The 24,692-nt window shown below is 46.0% G+C and overlaps 2 protein-coding genes across 2 annotated transcripts; both read left to right on the top strand.

Moving 5' to 3' along the window:
• Window positions 1–3,208: 3,208 nt before the first annotated feature.
• Window positions 3,209–5,197, top strand: LOC125098839 (putative small proline-rich protein 5). Its single transcript, XM_047728014.1, has 2 exons — window positions 3,209–3,235; window positions 4,490–5,197. The coding sequence occupies exon 2, from the start codon at window positions 4,507–4,509 to the stop codon at window positions 4,843–4,845; it is 339 nt and encodes a 112-aa protein (XP_047583970.1). The 5' UTR covers window positions 3,209–3,235; window positions 4,490–4,506; the 3' UTR covers window positions 4,846–5,197.
• A 17,257-nt stretch (window positions 5,198–22,454) lies between these two features.
• On the top strand, window positions 22,455–22,923 carry SPRR4 (small proline rich protein 4). The gene is given in 2 exon segments (XM_053447837.1): window positions 22,455–22,459; window positions 22,716–22,923. Coding segments are annotated over 2 exon segments (213 nt in total).
• Window positions 22,924–24,692: the final 1,769 nt, after the last annotated feature.

Raw genomic sequence — 24,692 nt, 5'->3', positions numbered from 1 at the left:
AGTGAGATGAGGATGAGATGAATACCAAGGAAATCCTAAAGGGGGAGAAATGTCCTCCAGAGCCATATGGAGCTTTAGTGGTTGGGAGCCATGCAAAGAAACAGGAATCATGGGCCTACTAGATACAGACCAATGCTTGGAAGTGAGTATGTGCATATGCTTTGGAAATTGGTAGGAAAATAGCACCTTCTCTTTCATCAACTTTACTGAGAACTGAACTTACAGGCCCATAAACACTTAGGGCTACTAGAGTGTGAGAGAGATCAACGTGTGTGTGTGTGTGTGAGAGAGAGAGAGAAAGAGAGAGAAAGAAAGGATTGGAGAAAGAGAAAGACAGAGTGCAATGTTCATGAAAACCAGAGAATAATGGCATTCCAAATGCCCAGGATAAGCATTTAGTTTTATCTATGGCTTCTAGATTACCCACTGCTTTTCTGTCCCCTGGTGGCAGAAGCAATACTGTGTATTGGGTATCGTGATACCCAACATGGGGCTTGAACTTATGACCCTGAAATCAAGACTTGAGCTGAGATCAAGAGTCAGACACTTAGTCCTAGTGAGTGACCCAGGTACTCCTGTGTAATACATTCTTGAAGTAGTTGAATCCACCACAAAATGTCTGTTCTGCATGGTCAGTGCCCACACAAGAAAAAATTGACAGAATTTAACGTCCAAAACTTGTGAATTAGCTGTTGTTCACACTTCCCTAGCTATGCAGGCATCACTCCAGTGACGTTTGGATCTGAGTTCTTCAGCTAATCCAAGTCAAGCAATCAAAAAGCCTTGTAGCCACTCTGGAAAACAGTATGAAAACTCCTCAAAAAAGTAAAAATAAAAAATATCTTATGATCTATCATTTCCACTACTGGATATTCACTTGAAGCAAAAAATAAAGCACTAATTTGAAAAGATATGTGCACCCTTATGTTTATTGTAGCATTACTGACAATAGCCAAGATATGGAAGCAACCCAAATTTCCATCAACAGATGAATGGATAAAGAAGATGTGGTATTTATATACAATGGAACATTACTCAGCCATCAAAAAGAATGAAATCTTGCCATTTGTGACAACATGGATGGAATTAGAGGAAATTATGCTAAGTAAAATAAGATGAAAAAGACAAATACTGTATGATTTCACTCGTGTGGAATTTAAGAAACAAAACAAATAAAAAAAATAGAAACATGTCCATAAATACAGAAAACAAACCAAAGATTGCCAGAAGGAAAGGGGATGGTGGAAGGGTGAAATGGGTGAGGGGGAGTGGGAGATACAGGCTTCCAGTTATGGCCTGAGTAAGTCACAGGGATGAAAGGTACAGCATAAAGAATATGGTCAATAGCATTATAATATTCTGTGGTGACAAATGCTAGCTACGCTTGTTGCCATCCTAGCAAAACATACAGAGTTGTAGAATGGTGTACATCACCCAGGCCACCCAGGCCCTGTTGCCTTGAGGAACAGTGAGGGCCCAGCCCCTTCTTGCTCCCCACTGGCCCAGCACAGGCACTCCATGGAAGTGGAAGTGGAAGTGCACTCCATCTTGATAAATAAATGGTGGTCATCCCATGACAACTGCCCTACACAACCTTTCTTTTCTGCTTTAGGGATCTGAGCTGAAATCCTTTTCTAAGACTATCTGGGATTGCTTCTGCCAGAATGACAGCAGGCCAAGGGAATTTTCCCCCTGGATTCTTCCCAGTCTCACGTATTTCTCCTGTGCCCAGCCTGCCAAGATCATGGTTGAGAAAAGAGACGATTGATTTCCAAACCCATGTCTTCAGTGCTAGAGTCTGACTCCCCAAGGTCTTGAGATATTCTAAGGCTTCAGTAGAGCTTACTGATAAATTCCATGTTGAGACTTAACAAACACTACCCTCAACACTAACTTATTTATGTTCCTTTCTTTCAGCCAAGGTTTTAGGATACTGGGTAGCAAGTGCCACTGCTTACCTTCAAATTTTGAAACTATTTCATACTTCCAAGAGTGTATCTTGCCCTAGTATTCAGAGTCCAATTCCATGGAGTACCCAACAATTGTGGAACACTCATTCTGTGCCAAATACTACACCCATGTTGTCCATTTTAACATGTTTTAACATGCAAGGTGGTGGTGTTATTCTCCTCAGTAGATGAGGAAATTGGGGCTCAAGGACTTTACGTGCCCAAGGGCACCCACTGGTAAAGGTCAGAGCCCCCTTCTAAACACTTCTTGGGGGTGTTTCAAAGATATACTCCAACCATTGCCAGATATGGAGGGCATCCAGGTTTATGCCCTGTGCCATCCCTCTGTGTCCTGGAATCTCTAGCAGGAGTAGGGAGAAAGAATTGGGATGGGGCCCTGGAAGCTCAGAATCCAAGACCAGTCCAGGTGACTCCTCCAGGATCTCATTCTAATTTAGTGCTTGGGTCCCCCACCCAGTCCACCTTATGATAATCACTTCCCTGGGAACCTCAGAGTCTGTGTGACTTATACATATGTAGAGAGATGAGAGATAAGTACTGTCTCCAGTAACCACCCAGTTCCTTTAATGGAACCTAATGGTTTTCTCAATAGAAGGCAGAACAGAGGACTACACCCCCCCATTTATTGCCAAAACCCAATATGCACAAAATCAAAGCCATTTGCCCCGTCTTTCTACCAGCCATTTGCCCTGTCTTTCTACCAGTTCAGGTAGAATGTGACTCTGAGCCAAGGTTAAGTCAGAGTCATGCATTTTTTAATGGGCCTTCCAGAGAGCCATTCATCTCCTCAGTTGTTAAGTTTCCCTTAACACAATGCTGTCTATGTACCCCACCCATGCCACCCCCTCCCCTCTGCCAAACAGAACTTCCTGGAGCCCTGCCCTCACACTCCCACAACCTGAATGCCTGCTTGGGACCATCCCAGATGCCAAGGTTCTAAGTCAAAAGTCATGAGTGGGTTTGGAAATCCAAGGCAGCCAGCCTCGTAAAGTGATGGGGAGGTGGGGCCAAGGCCAGAGTGAAGGTACCATCACCCCCAAGTCCTGCTATGCCATGAGGGAAGCTGCCATCCCTGGGTGGGTGAGTAAAACCTGAAATTTGAGGAAGGACAGGTGGGTCCTATTGTGACTAGGGACTAATTACAACACTCCAATCCTAGGCCACCTCATGGCCTTAGGCAAGGATGTGAGATGTATAAAAGGTGGGCAGACTCAGAGCATCCCAAACCCCTAGGAATCTCCACACTCCTGCTGCTGGCAAACTTGGTAAGTCTGGCAAAGTGGTGCCTCTCTTTGCAGCCTTGTTCTACATGGTCCCAACCTGGCTGGGTGTAGGGCTAGAGCTCTGGGTGGTTGGTCAGAAAGAAAGACCTAGTTTGGGCATTTCTCTTTTCCATACTATTGGGGACCAATCAATAGTGGTTTGCAAGCCATCCAGCCAAGGGTGTGGGGAGCTTGACTGAGATGGGAGAGGAAAGTCTGCCAAAAGACCAGTGTCTTAAGAATACTGTTGGTGTGTTATGGGTGTTGTATCTTGCCAGATGTTGAGAGGGAACCAGCAGAAGGAAGGGGCACACCAACCTTGGGGCAGAGGACCTGGCAGAGTTGCCCTTTAAGGAAAAGGCAAATAAGAGGAGGGAAAAGAGAAGACTGCATTGGGGAACAGGGGTGCAGAGACCCCAAGGAGCACAAAGCACCAGAGAAAAGATGATATAGGGGCAAGACCTTACTCCAGAAATTGGGGACCACCATTTCTACCTACTATGATGAGTAGCTGGGGACTAATTACTTCCCTCTCTGAGGTTGGTTTTCCTCAACTATAAGACTCAAGCTAAAAAGTCCATTTTGTCTGTCGACTCCTTTCTCCTATAGTTATCCTAGGGAAAAGAGAGGCTCCTTCCCATTCTTTTAAATTTTTAGAAATTTATTTAATAAATCAAAAACTTTACACTGTGCTCATCGTGTGCTAGCTACTCTGTGTGGCTACATGTGTGCATGCACGCACATACATGTATTATGCATATTTATATCAATGTATTTTATATACCCATTTAATCTTTACAACAACCCTAAGAGAGGTGTGTACAGAGAGCTAAGAAACTTGATCGAAGTCATACAGCAGGTATGTTTAGTAGTTTAGCCAGGACTCAGATCCTAGGCAATCCTCTTCCAGACTCCATAGTCTTTTCATACTTTTGATTCTTGTTCTCCTTGTCTTCCCTTCCCTCTCTCTCCCTTCTCCCTACTTCTCCTGTTCCTTCCTTACCTCATTCCTTCTGTGTTGCTCTGTCTCAAAAATAATTGAGATGACTTATAAACTTTTAGTCACAACTTATACTCAACACACATGTACACACACATGCATGCATATTTATACACAGACATGTACATCTTAAGTTGTGAAGCCATCAGGGCAAAGTAGAAGCAGAGAAGGATGTGAATGTGGCCGAGCCTGTCCTCCAGCCCAAAGTGTCTCTATGGTGAAGGCATTCCTCACTTCTTTTGTCTTTCTGTTTTCAGTTGTGTGCCAACCCAGAATGTCTCAGCAGAAGCAGAAGCAGTGTCCTCCACCCCAGCAGTGCTGCCCTCTACCGCAGCCTTGCTGCCCTCCACCCCAGCAGTGCTGCCCCCCACCCCAGCAGTGCTGTCCCCCACCCCAGCAGTGCTGCCCCCCACCCCAGCAGTGCTGCCCTCCACCCCAGCAGTGCTGTCCCCCACCCCAGCAGTGCTGCCCCCCACCCCAGCAGTGCTGCCCCCTACCTCAGCAAACCAAGCAGCCATGTCAGCCTCCACCCAAGTGCAAGGAGCCCTGTGCACCCAAGGGCCAACAGAAATGTCCACCCCCTCAACAGTGCCAGAAGTCCAAGCAGAAGTAAGACCTCAACATGTGACCAGAGGCTGAGCCTTCTGGGAAGACAGAGAGCATGAAGTTCACTGCCCCTTTCTCAAACAGCGATTGGTCAATGCCACTCACCCCCAGCTTCAGACTGCAGCCACTGTTCAGAAAAAGCACCAGGAAGGTGGCTTCTTCAAGCTCTACCTTTTACTAATTAGCAACTGCAATTTGCACCTCAGGCAAGGATCTGATTCTCAACTATCTACTCATCCCTACTGACATGTATTTACATCACTATGTCTGCTTCTGGGGAGCTTGAGCAGCATGCTGAACACCTTTCTTACCACCCTCCCTTTCTGCTCCTGTTTTCCAAACAATTAAATGGAGTTTCTCTGGCACTCCTGTCTCAGTCTGGTTCTTCTGTTGTTGGACAATGTTACATTCCTGCAGATTTTGTGTCCCACACCCACTCCAAAGCTGGGCATGTGGGTGCAGGCAGAGAAACAAGCATGGTACAGATGCCCTGGTGACCTGTGAGGGGTTGCCAGTGGTCCTGCCAGGGTAAGGAGGAGAGGAGGGTGCTTCTGAAGCATGGAGACACATCCCATACCCAAGGAAAGTGAAAGCACCACTGGAACCAGAGGGAGATGATGCCCATCTGGAGGACACGGCGTAGAGAAAACATCCTTGCAGGCTGAGAAAGAGCAAGGGAATCCCCCAGTCAAGAGTTACATAGCAAGGAAGGGTTGAGATACATAAATTATATTTCAGAGAACAGACTCCAAGTGTTCTGGGTCTAAAGGAATTGAGAATAAGGCCTTAAAACCTCTCCCATCAGAAAAGAGAAGACAAAAATTTCTTAAGCTAAACAAATGTGTCACTAGGATGAGCACTGGGTGTCATACGCAACTGGTAAATTATTGAACACTGCATCTGAAGCTATATGTTGACTAATTGAATTTACACTTAAAAAAAGAGAGACAATCTATACTCAACACATGATATCCATCATCAATATGTGATCAAAATCACAGCATCCATTATTTCTCAGCTGGGGATTTCCCCCACAACTATTTCCCCCACAACCCTCCTACTTGGAATTCTTCAAATTTCTGGACGATTGTGGTCATCAGATAATTCACAGCCACAGGTAATCCAAAGTGCTGGTTCCTATTGTTTCCACTACCCACTCCATCCCTCTCCACCAAATGTCTCTCCTACAAAATAGTCCATAGTTTGGGGCATTAGAACCTCCTTTCCTATACGGGCCTCCCCTTTCATGCTTCTGGGCTCCAGGGCTGTCCCTGAGGGTCAGCAGAAGCACCCAAAGGGAAGCAGAAAGGAAAATAATCATGAATTAAGCATCTGGATTATCCCCAACACATTATTACAGACCCTGCAGAATGCACAGTTAGCTGAACACCGAAGTCTTGAGCATGGTTTGCCTGCATGGCTGAGCTCCTCTTCCTCCATCAGACTCCTTCTGTGCCTTTTCAGCTGTCTCCCTTCCTTGCATCCATCCCCCATCTCTCTGTCCCACCCACCCCGTCAATCCCTCAGTGTAGCCTTAGTACACACCTCCCCTCCTATTTGTGCAGAGGGTGAAGGGGGCTATAAAAACAGAGAAACCAGCACAGGTTCTGGGTCTCTAGGTCCAACAATCCCTGGGAGAACACCCTTATGAAAAAAAGAATATTTAGACAGGGTGGCATACAATTAAGGGATGACTTGGGCGGTACATTCGACAAATGCCCCATACCTTGGAATTCAGAGGCAGAGAGAGTGAGAACATCTTGAAAATGAGAACCCCTTAACACCCCTGCATTCAAGGCTGTCATTCATCACAGTCTCCAAATGTGTCCTCCTCACCCCCATATATCACATTCCCCCTTCAAGTCTCTCATTTGGACTTTTATCCCTCTTTTCTTACCGCCCCCCCACCCACTTCACAGTGCAACATGAGATTGAATTTTGCCTCCCTGGGCTTCATTTAATTTTCTCTTTACTAATTGCCATAATTAGCACTCATGCACATGTGCCTGTGTGTGGACCATCTTGCCAATTTTTCTTTTGTCCCCACCATACTGAATCTGGATTCCTGAACCAACCCTCTTCCACTGTGTGATTTGCAGCGAGTTATAGAACTTCCCTAGGCTCACTTTTCTCATCTGCATGGTGGGGGAGAAGATTAGCTGCTTCTTGGGGTGGAAGGGGGAGTTGGTCAATGAGAATGTAAATAAGCAGTGAGCAAGTGCTTGATAAGTGTTAGCTATTGCTTTTATTGCTATTCTTCCATTCTGACTAAGCATCGAGCCTACATTTCCACATATCAGAAGACGTGGTCTCCAGACCTTTGGTGATACAAAGGTGTAAAAGGGGAAGGGCGAATTTCAGGGTCAAAGACAGACCAATTAAATAGAGCACAGGATCAGAGTGGGTGTTCATAGGGGGACACAAGATTTAGTTCAGGGCATAAGGATCCCATTTGGTGGTTGCCCTTTACTTCCAGAATCTTCCCTGTTTTAACACTTGCCCATGATGAATCCAGCTCTTGATGCAATCCTGGCAGCTTTAGCTTACAGTGATTCTCAGCTACCATTTGGACAGTCAACCCAGTCTCTGTGAGGCAGGTCATACTCCCTGGAGGCAAGCAGGGAGGCTGACAAGCTGAAGAAGCAAGTAAGGGAGCAAAGTCCTGAGGGACACAGGTGTGCCAACTTTGGTACACATTGACACCACCCTACTGAAGCAGGTATGACTATTCCCCTCATGGATAGAGGACTGAGCTTCAGAGAAGCTCCCTCCTTGCTTCTAGTAATAACAGCCTGTAGTGGTGGAGCTGAGAGGCAAACTCGGGCACTCTGGCTCTCTGGTTTCCATCCTCTGTGACCCAGCACAGTCAGAGACTGTGCTGGCAGCTAGCGGAAGCCTAAAGCCCAGATCCTGTCTTTTCAGAACCCAGAACCCATCAATCCATTTGTGAGGCAAAGTCAGCATGTTTACAAACCTCCACACATTCACACTTGTTTGCACAAGATTAGGCACTTGTTTGTGTTCACACCCTCACATAAATTGCACACAATGGGTTGTTATTTGATGTGCATTCTACAACTTTGCAATTTGGCATTGAGCATTGAGAGCAGAAGATAGAGCAGCATTCTAGAAGCACTGATGTGACAGTTATGGGCCCCTAGTCTCTCAATGGTGCAGAGGACTCTGTGGGTCATTCAGGGTGGTGGCAGGAACACCGATGGGAGGGGGAGTTGGTGTGGTGGCTATCTGCTACCTCTCACAGAAGTGGTTTTAATATTTCAACCATGCGGTTAGCAACACCTGTGTGTGCTAGAATATACCTGCTGAATATCAGCCCCAAACACATTCACTCTTGCCCACTCACTCATGCTTGCACATCCATGCACATAGTCCCACACATATACATTCATAACCCCTCACATGAGGTCACAACTGATCACACACTGACACACAATTACATGCTGTCAATCACATAGAAGTGACCACACACTGACATACACTCACAAGCACCTGAACGCACAGACACACATGCTCATGGTGGCACTCTCACTCACGTGATGGCCCCAGAGCATGGAGCCCATCCTCTGTTCTCATGTCCCAGCAGCTTGTCCTCTCAGCTTTCCATAGGCCCCTGCCATATTCCAGTAGGGATGTCTGACCATCACCTTGAGATCCCAGGGAGACAGGCTGATGCTAGGGCTTGGAAGGTGGTGTGTCTTCCTCAGAGAAGAATAGAGTTATATATTTCAAATAAAAAAAATCCCCTGAAAGGTGGTGTGGCACAGGAAAAAGAACGTCCACCCACCTTGAAGCCTGAGAGATCTGGGTTCAAATCCCTTCTTCCGTTTCTCATTGAATAACCTTGGACAACTTAAATTTTCTAAGCTGTAAATGAGAACCACTCGACCTTCCAGTCCCGTTAGAAATTCAAGCAGACAGGCAGTGGCGGTCTGCCCTTCCCTTCCTCCACAGACTCCCTGGGAAAGTGAAGACTTCTCTCAGCTGCCAGTGGCTGTGCCCCAGGGGATCCCCAGCTGGTGATGGATTTCTGCAGCAAGGCTCCAGATCTAGCCACAAGAATCCTTTAGTGAGAGTCCTGCCTGTGGGTGTGGCCCAGGGCAGCCTGTTCCACCTTCTCCTACATGTTGGTACATGTGACCTTGCTTCCTGCCATTCCTGGGGGAATCACACATGCCTGGCACTAAAGACACAGCAGGTATGCCCTGTGCCTGAATCTGCTGAAACTTCCTGGGTCACCGTGGTGCCCTCTGGCCGTGTGTGTGTGTGTGTGTGTGTGTGTGTGTGTGTGTATGTGAGAAAGGCTACTGTCATCTGGAGGTCCTACCCAGTGGCAGAGACAGTCACTATGGATATCTGACCCCTGGTTCCTGGCATGTAGTCCTCTCTTCTGGAATATTTATGCTGGCTATCTGGTATCAGACTGATTCATCCCATCTTGCTCTCTGATGAAATAAAAAGTCAACCATTCTTCCTGTTCTTGGTCCTTCCACCCAGCCCTTTGGCTTGAGCCTCCTCTGTCCCCTAGAGCTGATGGGACCATGAGGTTCTCCTTCAGTGGGTTTTAGAAGGCACAACCACTTCAAATAAAGAGCACTGAACAGAGAGTCATGAGACCCAAGTCATTATCTTAGTTCTGCCATTGGCCTTCTGTGTGTTACTGGGCAAGTTATTTCCTTTCCCTTCACGTTCTAACCTCCACAAGGCCACCTTGGGCTTGCTGGATTCTTTCTCAGCTTCTTTCCTGTTCTGACTCACTAGAAGGTGACTCACTCACTCCAATCTTTATTTAATCTCCCCATTATCCCCTAAGTAGTCACAGTCACGGAAATCCCTTGAAGGTAGGGACAGGGTGGGACTATCCAGGTACCAGGTCATTTTGTATGGCTTTGTCGTGGAGGCATAGAGCAAACTTAGCTAAAATCCACAGCAATATTTTAAGATCTCTTGCCTTGGGACTAACTTACCACCCTCCAGGGAATCAATAACACACCATCTGCTGACAATTTTAGATTTATATGTATGTACACATATACACATATGCGTATACACACACATATGTATATTTAAAAGGAGTGAGTTACTTCTACAAGCAAGGTACACTACTAGGATTTTAACACTTAGCCTATTAATACTAATTTATACCATAAAAAATAATAATTCTTATTTGCTACTGAGCAAAATGAGACCCAAGGAGGAAACAAACTTTGCCCAAGACTACACAGCTAGTAGCTGAAGAGCTGGGTTTCAAATATAATCTGCCTTTCATGCAAGCCCATCTTTTTGACTCATTCTACTTTCCCCTGATGATTGGGCTAGAAGTCCTCCCAGAGCAAATAAGGGATGAGCTCTTCTCATCTGCATTTCATATGGTACATGGTGAAAAAAAGTCTGGATGATGTTTCATAGGGTGCTAAGCTATAACTTCTGGCCTTCATGGAACTAACTGGCCAGGTACCAAGAGACTTTTCCTTGCTTATAATGGCCTTCAGGAAACAAAGAGTAAATGGCAAGACTCATGTACATGGAGCTAGAGCTTCTCTGTTGGGAGAGGGAGAGAGATTAACTTGTCATGTTTAAGACAAATTAAAGGGACACCTAGTCAGTTAAGCATCTGCTTTCCGTTCAGGTCATGATCTTAGGGTCCTGGGATCAAACCCTGCTTTGTTGTAGGGCTCCCTGCTCAGAAGGGAGTTAGCTTGTCTCTCTCGCTCTGCCCTTCCCCCACCCCACTTGTGTCCATTTGCGCCCACTCATTCCCACTCTTGCTTGCTATCTTGCTCTCTCTTGGGCATGCATGCTCTCTCTCTCTCTCTCAAATAAGTTAATCCTTAAAAAAAAAAAAAAAAACAAAGACTGATTAACAGTTTTCAGCCACAAGTTCAAGTCTTCACAGAATATTCTTATTTTATTCTTTGCATGAGACTGGATCAGGGTGGTAGCTCGTACATTGGCTCCCTGCAGACAAAGTGTGTGTGTGTGTGCGTGCGCACTTGTGTGCATATATGCATGCATACATGCTATTCTCTTTGTGGACAGGCAGGAGAGTGCCACCAGTCACCATAATCTTAATAAAGTTTCCTCCTGGTCTCCCTTCATGTCATATTATGATGGTGTGCTGTGGGGAGAGTTGTAAAAGCAGAATCTTGGTTCCAAAGACTCTCATTTTAATACTCCTTAGGACAGCCTGTGGTGGTTAATAGAATAGTGACTGCTTTGCTATATGAGGGGAGCACCTGTGGTTACATGACAGGTGGCATGGAAATTGGAAGGAAATAGAGACAGGATCAGAGAGCAAGGATGGTAACCTTGTAAGGAGGTAAGCAAGGCCAGGTACACACTCAGGACACCTGCAGGTACCAACAAAGGAGCCCATGCAGCCCAGATTCAGGCTGACTATAAGCTCCTCCTACTCCAAAATAAGTAAATGGGGGCTGTCTGCCCTAGGGCTGCAGGCCAGAAGAAGTTCTTTGCAGGAAGAAGAGCAGGAGCTGAGTGGTAATTAAATCATCCTTGTTGAAAATCTCTACCACTTGAAATTAGAGACTGTCCTGTGAGATCATCAATGGGAATAACCCCTGGACTGTATGGGCCTTCAGCACAGCTCTTACATCTCGAGATTCACCTTCCGTTTGGGGAATCTGTGCTAATTGTGGTTTCCTCTTTTACTAAAATGAAGCCAAAGCAGCCTTTAGACAGGACTGTGCTAACAGCTTGATTACAACCAAAGGTGAACAGACACCAGGGAGACATGTCACCAGATTATCTAGTCAATAAAGCCAGTTCACTCATTCTCAGCATGGACCCCACTACAACGATGCCTCCCTGGCTAGCTCCTGCCCTGCTTCCATGTGGCAGAGGCCCCATAGCCTTACCAGCCAGGAGCATACTCCAGCATGGGCAAGCTTTCCATAAGTTAAGCCTGTGTTTCACAGCATCTCCCCTACTCATTCAGTAACAGTTTTTTGAGAGAGTAGCAATTCTTAAAAGGGAAAAGATGATTGGAGTCTATGCTCAGATATCACCTTGCTTAAGAGCTTTTGGTGAACCCCCAGGGGAGACTAAAATGTCCTATGGCTTCCCTAGTGTGCTGCACTTGGGGGCCTAGAGATGGTCACACTCTGTTGTGTCCATTGTCTTCCTGTCTCACACTGCCTGTTTGTTCACCAAATATAGAGCTTGGCATTGCTAGGTCCCCCATTAACCCATGCTGTCCTGCTGTTCAAAACACTGTCTGTGTCTGCTCAGCAACTTCTCATGTTGCGGTCCACTGACTCTCTAAAAGAACTGCACGGTGTGGCCTGTGTGGTCTGTGTGGTCTGTGCCATGCCTGTCTGCATGCATTATGCTGGAGGGTTGAGGAGACTTGGGGAGCTTGTCGTTTGGGAAGAGGCAGCATGATACCATGCAGGGTAGTCTTAGAACCAGACTGACGGAGGCTTGGATTCTGGTCCAACCACTTACCAGTTGCATGACTTGGGACAAGTTATTTAATCTCTCTGGGTTTCAGTCTCCTCATCAACCAAACACCGGTTTTGTGTTTCTCCTTCAGGGATTGGGGGTAACCATGTAGAGAGCCTTGAATTTTACATAATAGCTGTTCAGTAATTGGAAACCTTTGCAGGGAGAGTTTCTCTTGCTCTCCATTCAGTTTGGCTTTCCTCACCCCCCACTGAGTCCTTCCCCCATCTCCCATGCACTGACTCAAGTCATTCTGCCTTCATCAAACCCCAACTCCATGGTGAGCCAGCAAGGAAACCTTGGAAAGGCATTGACTCCAGTGGGGAGGAACTGGTCTCTCCCTCTGAGGATAACATGATCCAGCTTAATGAGACCACTGGGATGAGAAGAGTCCCAGCTGAGGTCCTGAGATTTCTTTGCCTGTAAAGTGAGGAGGAGGAATCCCTAAGGTGTCCCCTGCATCTGAGGCCTCCCTGCCTCCTGGTCTGTACCAGCCTCCTGAGGGAGGCACTCTTGAAATTGGAAACAGTTGCACTAGCTGAGCAGGACCTGCAGGTGGCACTCTCCCCCAACTGCCTAGGGGCTGACTTGTGATGTGCTTTGGCACAAGGTCCTGTGGTCAGAGTTGGGAAAGAGGTGGTTTATTTTGTTCCCCAACCACAGACAAAAAGTCATTTGTAGGAAAATATCAGTTGCCCACAAGCAGATATCACTTGTTGTATACCGTGTAAGCCCACGTTACCCCTTCATTTCCCTCTTCTTCCTTCTTTTCCATCCTACCTCTGCAGTCACATTTACATCTGCACATGGGTGGACACACTCCACACACACATACACATATGCACACAGCCGAGTCACGGGGTTGGCTATCAGTTAGTATGCACTGGACTTCACCATTTACTTTCCCTTTGGGCAGAGTCAAGCAGAAGTAGGAATAGAATCTCCTTATAAGAAAGAAGTCATCTCTTGCATATCCCCGTGTATTGATCAGGGTAGACCAAATCATGCTTCAACTGCCAATGAGCCTACAATCTCAGGGGCTCAAAACAGCAAAGTCTTACTTCTCCCTCACCTTAGATGTCCACTGAGGGTCAGCCATAGCCCTTCTGCACATTAATTTGACTTTGGGATGAAAGCTGACAGAGCAGCCTCAATCTGGAACATGGTCAGTCCTTATAGCAGAGTGGCAAGACAGTGTACGAACTGCAGCTCCTAGAGTTTACACTTTATGGGCAAAGCAAGTCCCATAGCCACATCTGCCATCACCAGTGGGCAGGGTAGGATACTTCCTGGGGGAGAGGAGCAGAGGCAACAAAATCTTTATGAACACAGGATAGCCTAATTGACCCATGTAAAGTGATTCTTGGATTTCTACCCCTTATAATTACTGATGCCAGTGTTGTCTTCTTTTGAGTTGTGAATATCATCCTAGAAAAGCCGACCTTTATCAGGTTCCCCTGTATGCAAAGGATGTCTAAGGCCCTGAGTCGGAGGAAGGAACCCGGATGGAGAAAAATAGATTCCTGCTCGTGATCCAGCAAGAAAGAAAGCACAGTGGAAAACAAAGCACTTGGAAGGCATGTTTGATGGATGTCAGCAAAGGGAGAGGAAAGGCACCAAGAAGGGTGAGCCCTGACGATGTGGAAGGACTGGGCTCTGCTTCACCAGATGGAGGGTGTTGTTGCTCTTCCCAGCCACACAGTGGGAGAGCCCACATCTATGTAGACCCTGGCCTGGCCACATATTGTTTGTCTGAACACAAATTCAATGTGTATCTATTATGAATTAGGTACCCTACTACTACAAACAGATGTTGAAGAAAAGTAGGGAATGTTCCTGCCCTCATGGGGCTCACAGCTAACACAGGACAGAGCAGGTGTAGTCCATCCCCAAACCGCAGAATGGGTGCTAAGACAGGAGCTTGCTGTGCAAACACCAACACCAAGGTCAAAGTAACATAATGAGGGATGTTCAGAAAAGAAATGAACTAGTGTCTGAGATTCTAAGATTAATCAGGTGCAGATTAGGGCCAGGTAGTTCAGGCAGAGGGAGTGGCTTATTGGCAGAAGAATGAGAAAACAGCACATTATTAAGAAAACCTGTAGGGGTGCCTGGGTGGTTCAGTGGGTTAAAGCCTCTGCCTTCAGCTCAGGTCATGATCCCAGGGTCCTGGGATCGAACCCCGCATCGGGCTCTCTGCTCAGCAGAGAGCCTGCTTCCCTCTGTCTCTCTGCCTGCCTCTCTGCCTACTTGTAATCTCTGTCAAATAAATAAATAAATAAATAAATAAATTTTTAAAAAAAGAAAGAAAATAAAACAGCAACAGTTCATCAAGACTTATGGCTGGAAGAGTAGAGCACTTGTACAGAGAGAAAGGGAGGTGGGGTGATGGGAGGGATGAGACTAGAAGCCTTCCCCAGGGTCCAGAGTGTGAAGCCCCTTTGAAATCATGTCAACAACTGTGTACTTTCTCCTGAGATCTGTGGGAAATCACCAAAGGGTTTGGGCACGGAGTGGCTTAATTACCATGGATGTGAAGTATTGTCCCACCACTTCCCTCTACTGAGGATGTGCAAGGCCAACCACAGCTCAGGCTGGCAGCTCAGAGCTCTGTGAGCCCTGGTCCTAGCTTGGAATGTCAGGAATCACCAGGCATTGTCTGAGCTGAGGCTGGCAGCACTTGCTTGCTGCCTTCTGTGGCCATTTCCTCAAGGGCATCAACGGATAAACTGGCCCGACTTGTGGTATCTGCTAATTTGTCTGTTTGGTTTGGTTCTCTATTTCAGCCACCATCACAGAGGTCCTTTCTCTGGCCCGAGGAATAATTTGAGCCCCAGCTCCTTGCTCCCAGGGACCAAGTCTCAGGGAAAAATCAGGTTCCTCAGTGGGCAGTGCCATAAATGGAAATGTCTTTTTGCCCCAGCCACCTCCTGCCAGGAAGAGAGCTACTGTTCTACCATGGTTGCCTCTCTCTGGGTTTTGCTTGAGGTTGTGTCCAGTAAGCTCAGCTAACCAGGAATGTAAAGCACAGTGAATGCCTCAGTGATACAAAGCAAACAAATTAAGAGATGGCTGTCCAACTCATAGGTTACACTCCTTAGGAACTCCTATCTAAAGCATGATTTTTGTTCTATACCATTTGCCTATGTCCCAAAGGGAAACCCCCTTTGTTATACTATACCAAGATTTGCCTTTCAGATTAGCCATCAGACAACCAGTCAGCCAAATGATCAGGAAATCAACTAGTCAAATACTCAACCAGACAGCTAGTCAGTTGTTTAGTGAACTAAGTGGGCAGTCAGCTAGTTTGTCAGATCATCATTCACCCTCCTTCTTTCACTCACTTCCCAACTCACTCAACAGCATCCTTCAGTAATTGGACCACCCACTCACCAACTAGCTAGTGTACCCACTGGCCAACACAAGTTCTTACCAGAGTAGAAGTTCTGTCCTCAACATCTTTCCTGCCCCTGGGAAGCTTGCAGTTTGGCTGGTTAGAATGAAGTTCCCCAGGTGTGTGTGTGTGTGTGTGTGTGCGCACACACACACACACACACATACGTGCACCCATAGGTACCTGGACCTCTTACAGGTGTGGGTGATGTCAGCACAGGTCTTCAAAGATAATGCATATGCTTAGATAAACAGAAAGAGCTACTTAGAGAAGGCAGGCATCAACCTGACCTTGAAAAGAAGGACTAGTTCATAAAGCATCTTGAGACTTCATTGACTCTGACTGTTAAGCCAAAATGTCTAACAGTGGGTTTATCATTCAGTTGAACTCATTCATTGATAAAACATTCATTTTTCCACATTCATAGAATGGGTATAATATGCATTTGGCTAATACAGGAGATAGATGATAAACACATGGATATATGATGAGAGTGAAACAGCTCTTTCCATCAGAGAATGTACATGTGATGCTGAGATTAGTATATAATTTAGACATATTCAAGTTGAAATATTACATAAAAAGTGCTCATAGTACATATAAATAAAAAGGTGTGAGTGCTGAGCAGAAGAGGAAAACCTATCTTTTGGGAAAGATTTAGGAAAGCAGTCACAGAGAAAGTAATATTTAAAATCCTTCCTAAAGATTACCTTGAGTTTCATTAGGAGACTTGAAAATGGTGTGTCATTACAGATCAAATGATTTGAGGCAAGAAAGCATGAGGTGAGTTTTGGCAATAGCAATACCTTCGTCTGGGGCTGAGTTAAGGGAAGCTGGGAGCCAAGATAGGAATTATATGTGGTGTCAGCTTGTACAGAATTTTTGAACAGTTCATACCCTCTCTCCTTCCTCTCTTATGTGCCATTCTCACACATAAGTGTTAACATCTCTCCCCCTGCTTCAGGCTAACTAGGATGACCTGCCTGTATCCCCTGGTCACTTATCCCTCCCCCAATAGATGCCTCCGATCAAGATGGCACTCTTCATCTGAGTCAAAAGCAGCATCAGGGTCCTCCACTCATGATTAGTCCCCCAAGAAGGAACTCAGCTGCCTTCCCAGACTTTCCCAAACCCATACATTTATAGAATGGAGGCTCCCTGGGGCCCTTGAGGGAGTTGTAGCCAAACTCCTCATATTGGACAACAGGAAAATCGAATCTGGGAAACATTAAGGGCCATGTCTAAGACCTCACAGCCAGTAAGGGGTGAGTATCAGTAGAGCAGTTTCTTAACTCTCTTGGCTCCTTCTTTTGCCTCTAACCACACCATGTCATGTCCAAGGACAGGGTGTCCACTCAACTTCCAAGAGGCTAACCCTGGTCATCTTTCCAGAGGTGTGCACTTTTCCCACACAGCTCTCCTCTTCCATAGCCAGTCTTCAGCTTCCTCAGGTGACAGTCTGTGGATGTTGTGTCAGAACCAGACTCTCACCATCCAGGACTTCTTTTACACATTTATCAAACTCCTAGAACTGTTGGGGATCTTAGAGAAATAAAGCAAGGAGGGGTGGAAGGGTAGATAAATGGCTCACATATTTCTGGAACCTTATCCTTTCCCTCTTCTCTCTCCATAGGACTGATTTCGATATTACTTCACAGAATACCCAACACCAGTAACTGAGCATCTTATCTGCAAATAGAAAAATTAGAGGCTGAACTAATCCATACTGCAAAAGGATTTCCCACGTTTATAAAGGTCACAAAGTCTCTCTAAGAAGCATGTTCTGAAATTTTTGTTGACAGATCATCAACTAATTAATGGAGAAAGGAATTCCAAACAGAAATGTCCTGGACAGTGACTGCTGGTTAAGTATGTACCAGAACTCTAGACAAAACACATATGACATGATTATTATTTTCTTTAATGAAATGCAATTTGCTCAGTTTTAAATGTTCATTTCACTGAACAGGCAGCTGAAATACAGGAATGCTGGCAGGCCCAAACTCTGCTGTCCTCCCTGCCAAGCACAATCCTCCCATTATAAAATCCTCTCATGAGTAAACTAGAGCTCTTCTTTTTTTTTTTTTTCCTTTTCTTGCTTCCTCCTTACAGATAGCATAATAAATATGTTCTATTTGTGTCCAGATGGAGCCATCAACAACCCTTCTTTCCCCAAAAGTACCCTGGTGGAAATGTGTTTGGATTGATAGCTAAGTGATTAGCAGTGTCTCTGAGAGGGTCCTCTCCCAGGATCAGGTCTCTCTGTCCCAGTCACCTCACTGTTTGTCCACAGGGTGGGTTTGGGTTTTCTCAAGCTTTGACTCACCTTCAGAAATGAGTCTTGCCTGTGCCCTCCCCTCCCTGATGGAGTCATGGCACACACCTGTTCTCAGGTGTCTGCTCCCTGGGGAGGCAAGTTGCAGAGCCTGGCTTCCTGGTTGGAGTCCAACATGGCCTTTGAGGATGAAAGAGCAGATGCAGGACTCAGGACTTGCCAGGTGACAGAGCCAAGGCCAGACTGGATGGCGGGAGTGGAGTCCCTGGTCCACTGAGTTTCTCAGGGCACACCTTCCCTAGAGAGTTGCTTGTATGGGCTGGTTTGAGGGTGCCAGCAAGCCTCCCCTCCTCCTTTGAAAGAATGATCCCTAGCCAGCCAGGGTGTCTGGAAATCAACCATTTTAGATGTAAGAGACTTGGGGCAACCCTATTTTCTAGATTTAAGATTCATCCACCATTGGAGCCAGCTCTCTTATTTATAAATTTATTATACAATTAGCTTTCTTCATAGACTATTGTGAAAACTTTTATATGGAAGTGTCTCTAAGTTGAGCGGCTAATCAAACTGCACCCGGGCCTAGCAGTGTGGTGGCAAGGGACTGGTTGGGGTCTGTTAGAGGAGAGAGGAAACAGGCTCATTGGAAGGATGACACTGAGAGCCAGGGAGGAAAGAAAAGAGGTCGGACAGGAGGAGGGAGAGAACCAGCTTCCTAGTTCTGTCTTTAACAGAGCCTTTGCCAGAAGCCGCCTCGTGGCTCAGGCACTTCAGCTGACTGACAAGATCTGTGAAGTCAGGAGCCCTGTGATCTAGCCCTGCATTCCACATGAGCCACTGTGTGACCCTGGGCCAAGACTCAGTTTCCCCCTCTGTAAAATGGACAGACTGTGGCTAACGGAAAAGTTGAGTTCCAGGGTTTCAGGAAACTTGTTTTGGATGCTATGAGGTTGACTGCTTACATACATAAACAGGACCTAGAGCTCACAACTTTTTCAAGGCCAGCTATGCCTGGCTGTCTATCCCAGCCACTCCTGGAGCATCCTCAGAGATGACAGTACTCACATACACTGTGATACAATAGTTGTGTTATACACCCAGTTGCATAACTAGAGAGAGCTCCCAGAACTAAGCAGGAGTTGGTTATGAACCAAGCAGGAGGCCAGAAAGCAGACTGGGGAAAATGAGGAGTCCACGGAGAAGCTGTGTGTGTGCCTGATGAAGGGAGGGCGTCATTGCTCCATTTGTAGGTAGCACAAATACACTGATGCCTTCCAGGTGCCAGGCACATGAGAATGCCATGCCAAATCTGTTTTGCTGCCTCTTTCCCTTCTGGAGGTCTTGCATCTAGACAAGCAGAGTGGAGTGGGAGCCAGGAAGAGAGGTGTGGAGGTGGCAAAAGTGGAAGGCAAAATGTGGAATCTAGAACCCAGAATGTTACTTTACTTCTTTAGAATGTTATATTCTTAAAGTTGATAGGTTTGTGGGGAGAAAGGGGTGAGGCCTGGCGGGGATAGGAAATTAGGGAAGGGCTAACCTGTAAGTGAGACTGACCCTAAAAGCTGAGCCACATATGATAGAAAGCTCAGGGAAGTTCCTAAGCCATGGCCCCACCTAGCAACAGTCACTTGTCTGCCACAGAGAAGCTGGCCACTGTGATGCATAGGATATGAACCCCTGGCCAGGGCCCTGCCCCAGCTCCTCCCTGCTTGCTGCCTATCGTTGAGCGAGTCAGTTAACTTCTTTGGATTTACTTTTTCAAACTGTAAAATTGGATTTACACTACCTGACAGGATTGTCATGATAATTAAATAAGGCAAGGGTTTGAAAGTGCTTTGGAAAATACTTCTAGGTATTTCTATCATTTCTCAGGCAGCCTTACAATGTAGCCCCCGATAATGACAAAAATGAGCACATCAATGCCTCTAGTCAGGCTGGCCGCTGAGGTTTTAGGCCATAAGTACAAAGGTAGATCAGCTTCCTGCCAAAGGTAGAGCAGTCCTGCCTTCTCTATCATTGGGGCTACGAGTACAAATGAGGGACCAGGGCTCCTTCCTGCCATCTAAATAGGTCCTTGAGTAAATTCCCAGATTTAGCAAAAAAAATACAGACTGCCGAGTTTAATTCACATTTCAGATTAACCAGTAATTTTGTATTATAAGTATGTCTTATGAAATATTAGAGATATACTTTACTAAGAAAAAATTCTGGTTAAAGAGGGCACTTGATATAATGAGCACTGGGTGTTATATGCAACTGATGAATCACTAAACTCTACCTCTGAAATTAGTAATACACTATATGTTAATTGATTTTAAATAATTTTTTTTAAAAAATCCTGTTTACCTGAAATTCAAATGGAACTGGGTGTCCTGTATTTTACCTGGCAACCCTACCCTAGAGGTTAAATTCTACCCCAACCCCTGCCCACCACTAATACCCGTCAGTGGATAATATCTGGTGGGCAGGTGAGGGATAGCAATACCATGTTGATTAAGCTTGGGGGGCTCATTCTCATTCTTGTCCTAGTGCTCAAGGAGAAGCCTCCTATAATACATTGCAAACAGTCCCTGGTGGGTTGGGAAAATCATAGGCACCAGGCAGTGGTGTAGGAGACAAGGGACCTTTGTGAGGAGACTTTTGACTTCTCCATCTGATGTTTGGATACCCTGAATCATCCAGACCTGAGTCCCAGTCCCATTTCTGCTGTGTGTTAGCCACATGATCTTTCCCAGCCTCACTTTCCTCATCTACAAAATGGTAACAATGACACTTGCCTTGTGGGAGCTATAAATTTACAGTGGAACGGTGGGTGCGAAGAGTGATCTCAGCACTAGGCAGTGCTCATGGCAGTGCCAGATCTTAGTGCTCAACAAATGGAAGTAAGAGCAGTGAAGGGGATGCTCATATTTTTATCAGAAGTGGCCCAAACCCATATTTTCTCTCTTCCTCTTATTTCCTCAATGGTTTTTACAACTCAAAGTCAGTGAAAAGCACCTCAGATTTGTTCTATTTTTTAAAGATTTTGAGTCCTTGAGTTTCAGCAAACACCTTAGGTAGGTGAAGTCCACTTAGCTAGATAGGGACCCGGAAGGCTGGAATCTCTGGGGGTGTTTTCCATCAAAACAGGCCAGTAAAGCAAGTCCCTGGAGGAAGTGTAGGTGGGAGTAGTCGGTAAGGAATTCCCTGGAAGGAAGTAATCAGAACCATGCTAAATGCCTGAGATAGGCTGGGGGCCTTGTAAGGTTTCCAGAAGAGGCTGGCGTCCAACTGTGTTCAGTCTTCTCTCCTGGGGTCCTGCTTGAGCCTCTGGTACATGGGAATGAATTCCTCCTGCTGAGACCTGAGGGGCACTTCCTCCTTCTCCAACAGTCTCCAGCCACTTGGCAGGCTCCTGTTCTATTCTTGGGTAATCAGAGAAGTGACTTAAGCCTTATGACAATTAAAGAAATGTTACGCTAATTGTTACTTAGGAAATTCAGTCTCCATCCCTCACCATTGCTGGGTATGGCTAATTACCTGATTCTGGGTCTCACTCCCTGGCAAGAGGATTTTGCTCATTGAGGGGAGATATTTGGAACTGGAACTGGAGTGTGTTGTAGCAATTCTGAGTTTCCTCCAAATGTTCTCATTCTTAAAAAGCTACCTTTTCAGCCTTATGAGCAAGCCTTTTCAACCACTGCTTTTAGGTTTGCAGAAGCAGGTATGTTATGTATTGCATTTTACACTGTGGCGTTCCCCTGCCTCACTATCATGATGACCACCCAAAACCTATGCTTCCCTTTATAATCATGAATTTAGAAGAGAGGAAGGCTGCTTACAAACAAAACCAGAGACACACACTGGAACTGGGAAGGCCTCAGAGACCTTTCCAGGTCAGCATCTTCCAAATAAGGGCATAGATGTTGAGAAAAGGCAGATTGCCCACAAGTACGCCTGGCTGGTTTGGTTCTAGAATCCATGGCTTGTGCCTTCTTGGCCCAGTGCTCCTACTCTGAACCAGGCCACTTCTTGTAACATCCTTCTCTTGTCCCGGACCTTTAGCGGTCTATGTGACCTTCAGTTCCCCAATTCTTCATGGAGGGCTAGAACCTCTATCCTATGGCTACAATAAATGAATAGCCTTAGCATCCCAAGGCGAGTCAGCCATGTAGTGGGGACTACAACTCAGACCTCTGAGATCCTGGAACAGTCTTTTTCCCCAACACTTATGCATCACGACACTTCCATCTAGAACAGGGATGGCTCCTGGCCTCTACCACAGGCGCTCCCATCCTTGCCAGCACCATCCACACTACTCAAGGTGGCCAGTTGACATCGCAGACCCAATGCAAGTCAGCCAAGACTCCATGCCTTGATCTTATAAAATATTTGCATTACCTTTTAATCCTCAACTCAACACCTCACCTTGTTTTCTGGGAATACTGAGAAATCAATTATGTATTTAGTTAAGGCAGGAGTCTATGGGAGGATGAAGTAAGATAGGAAATCAGAATAGCACAGCAGAAAAATGAAAGGGAGAGGATCACAATGGGCACCTGTGAATCAATCCAATGACCAATTTGAGGCTATCATTCACTTGTCATGTCCTTGACCATTGTTAGAAAACTGCTCTAGGTGTCAGAAGGGGGGGTGGCAGAGGGAGCCCTTCTCATGGTGTCCATTGCCTGGGTTTCTTTCAGGCCTCCCGGTTCTTGTGACAGTGTCTTCTCAGCGGCAGCAGCTGAGGCAGGCAGGGCCTGCCCTGGAAGGCCCAGCAGCAGCAGGTGAAGCAGCCCTGTCAGTCACCTGCTGTCAGATGTCAAGAAACATGTGCACAACAAACCAAGGATCCATGTGCTCTGCAGCCCAAGAAACAATGCCCACCCGAGGGCACAGCTATCCCCACCCAGCACAAGTGTCCCGTGGCCTAGCAAGCCCCCAAGAATAAACAGAAGTAAGGGCAGACTGGGGTACTGCCTGCCTGACATTCAGGCTACCAGATGGAGCCTTCTCTTCCTCCTGTTCCTCTTCCCTCCATACCCAAGAGCTGCCTTCCTCTCCCACCACCTCCTGCCAGGGGTCCAGTGAAACATTGTCAGGATTTCTCCCCATTTAGCTTTTCCCACCCTGATTGTCTCCCAAGTAGATATGAGGAAGCCTTATCCTTTCCAGCCTCCCGCCTGGCCACAACTAGGGCCCCATCCGTGCTCCCAAAGCAAGGGAAGCATTTGAACTTCTTCTGAGGTGGCACTCTGAGTAGTGGGGACTCCAGAAGCTGAGGCACAGCTTCTGTCTTACTGCTTCCTCCAACTCCCCTTCCATGCACTTCTCTCATTTTATTTATTTATCTCCCCTTCCATGCACTTCTCTCATTTACTTCTCCCCTAATAAAACTGTGCTTTGTATCATGGTGGTCTTACCCTAGTCTATGATCCATTCATTGGTTCAGAGGGGCATTCTGGGGAAATGAGTGTGCAAACACATATGTGCAGGGAGTATATCCTCATGGGCATCATGGCTCTGGTAATTAATGATGGGGTAAGGTCAGATCCTGATGCAGCTTACTTAAAGGAGAGGGAGAGAAAGTGCAGGGGTTATTTGACAAGAGTCTAGGAGACCCTTGCTAAGTAATATTATCTACAGAAGGGCAAAGGGAAGAACAGTTTAGCTCCTACCATTAGAGGCTACCTGACAAATGTGGTTTTGGTCTCTTGGAAGTTGTCATTCTCAAAAGAACAACAAACATATATACATGATGTTAAAGTACCTCAAAGCTCATCTATGAATATGTGCAAATGACTTTTTCATGTATTTATGTGTTTTCCGTTCATTTATTCATTAATTCACAATCACTCAGCCATCTAATATTTTGCAAATTCTGCTATGAGTTTGATTCTCCACTCTGCCATGCTGGTTTTCCAGAGCTCTCCCAAAAATGTCTATCCTGAGTTTCAGTCTGCTCTGGAGTCACGGTCATTTCCTTACACAGGGAAAGGTTGTTGCAGGGATAGTCATGTAGAGAGTATGTGCAATTTTACAACTGACCTTGTCAGTCCGATTTTATGTGCCTTATAAAAGAAGTCCTATTTTTACAGCTGGCTTCCTCACTCTGGTGAAAGACTGGCTACTTGTATTAGAAAGAAGCTGTTTTCTCTGTATGTGAAGAGATGAGCTGTAAAAGCAAGGTCCTGGGTGGGCAGGAACAGCCACACACACAGCCAGAATTTCTCACTTGAGCTTTATTCTTCCTTTTTGATTTGCTCATGGAATTCTAGCTGCCACCACAGGCAAGGGAAATAATAAATTGCTTCATTTCACACACCGGACTAAAAAGGAATTAATAACCACATTCTCTGTGTCCCTTTAAAGTTACCATCCATGGCTGATATTTCCAAGTATTAATTACTTAACACAGTGGGTGCAGGCATTAACCAGGAGAGTCAAAGTGTGGTAAAAAGTGTTAAGATTCAGAAGGGAATGTTTCTAACCCAGAGGGTACCCTGACAGCGCTTTGAGCCCCAATCTTTACATTCTGAACTCCTGTCAGGCTGGTATATCTTGGCAGACCCCTAGCCTGGCTCTTTCCTTCTAAGCTCCAACCAGATAATTGTGTGGGTTGGTTGTGTTGGTTTTTAATGCCTTCCTGAAGGCTCTGGTGAGTCCTCCCACAGACACTTAGGGTCCAGGGTTTGCAGACCTGCATAGAGCAGCTAATGTGTGGGACAGG

The sequence above is a fragment of the Lutra lutra genome, chromosome 4 (genome assembly GCF_902655055.1).
Source record: "Lutra lutra chromosome 4, mLutLut1.2, whole genome shotgun sequence".
In the NCBI taxonomy this organism is placed as follows: domain Eukaryota; kingdom Metazoa; phylum Chordata; class Mammalia; order Carnivora; family Mustelidae; genus Lutra; species Lutra lutra.
This window is presented reverse-complemented; position numbering and strand designations above follow the sequence as displayed.

Excerpts from the sequence above, each read along its gene's own strand:
- LOC125098839 (XM_047728014.1), top strand. The coding sequence starts at position 4,507 with ATGTCTCAGCAGAAGCAGAAGCAGTGTCCTCCACCCCAGCAGTGCTGC.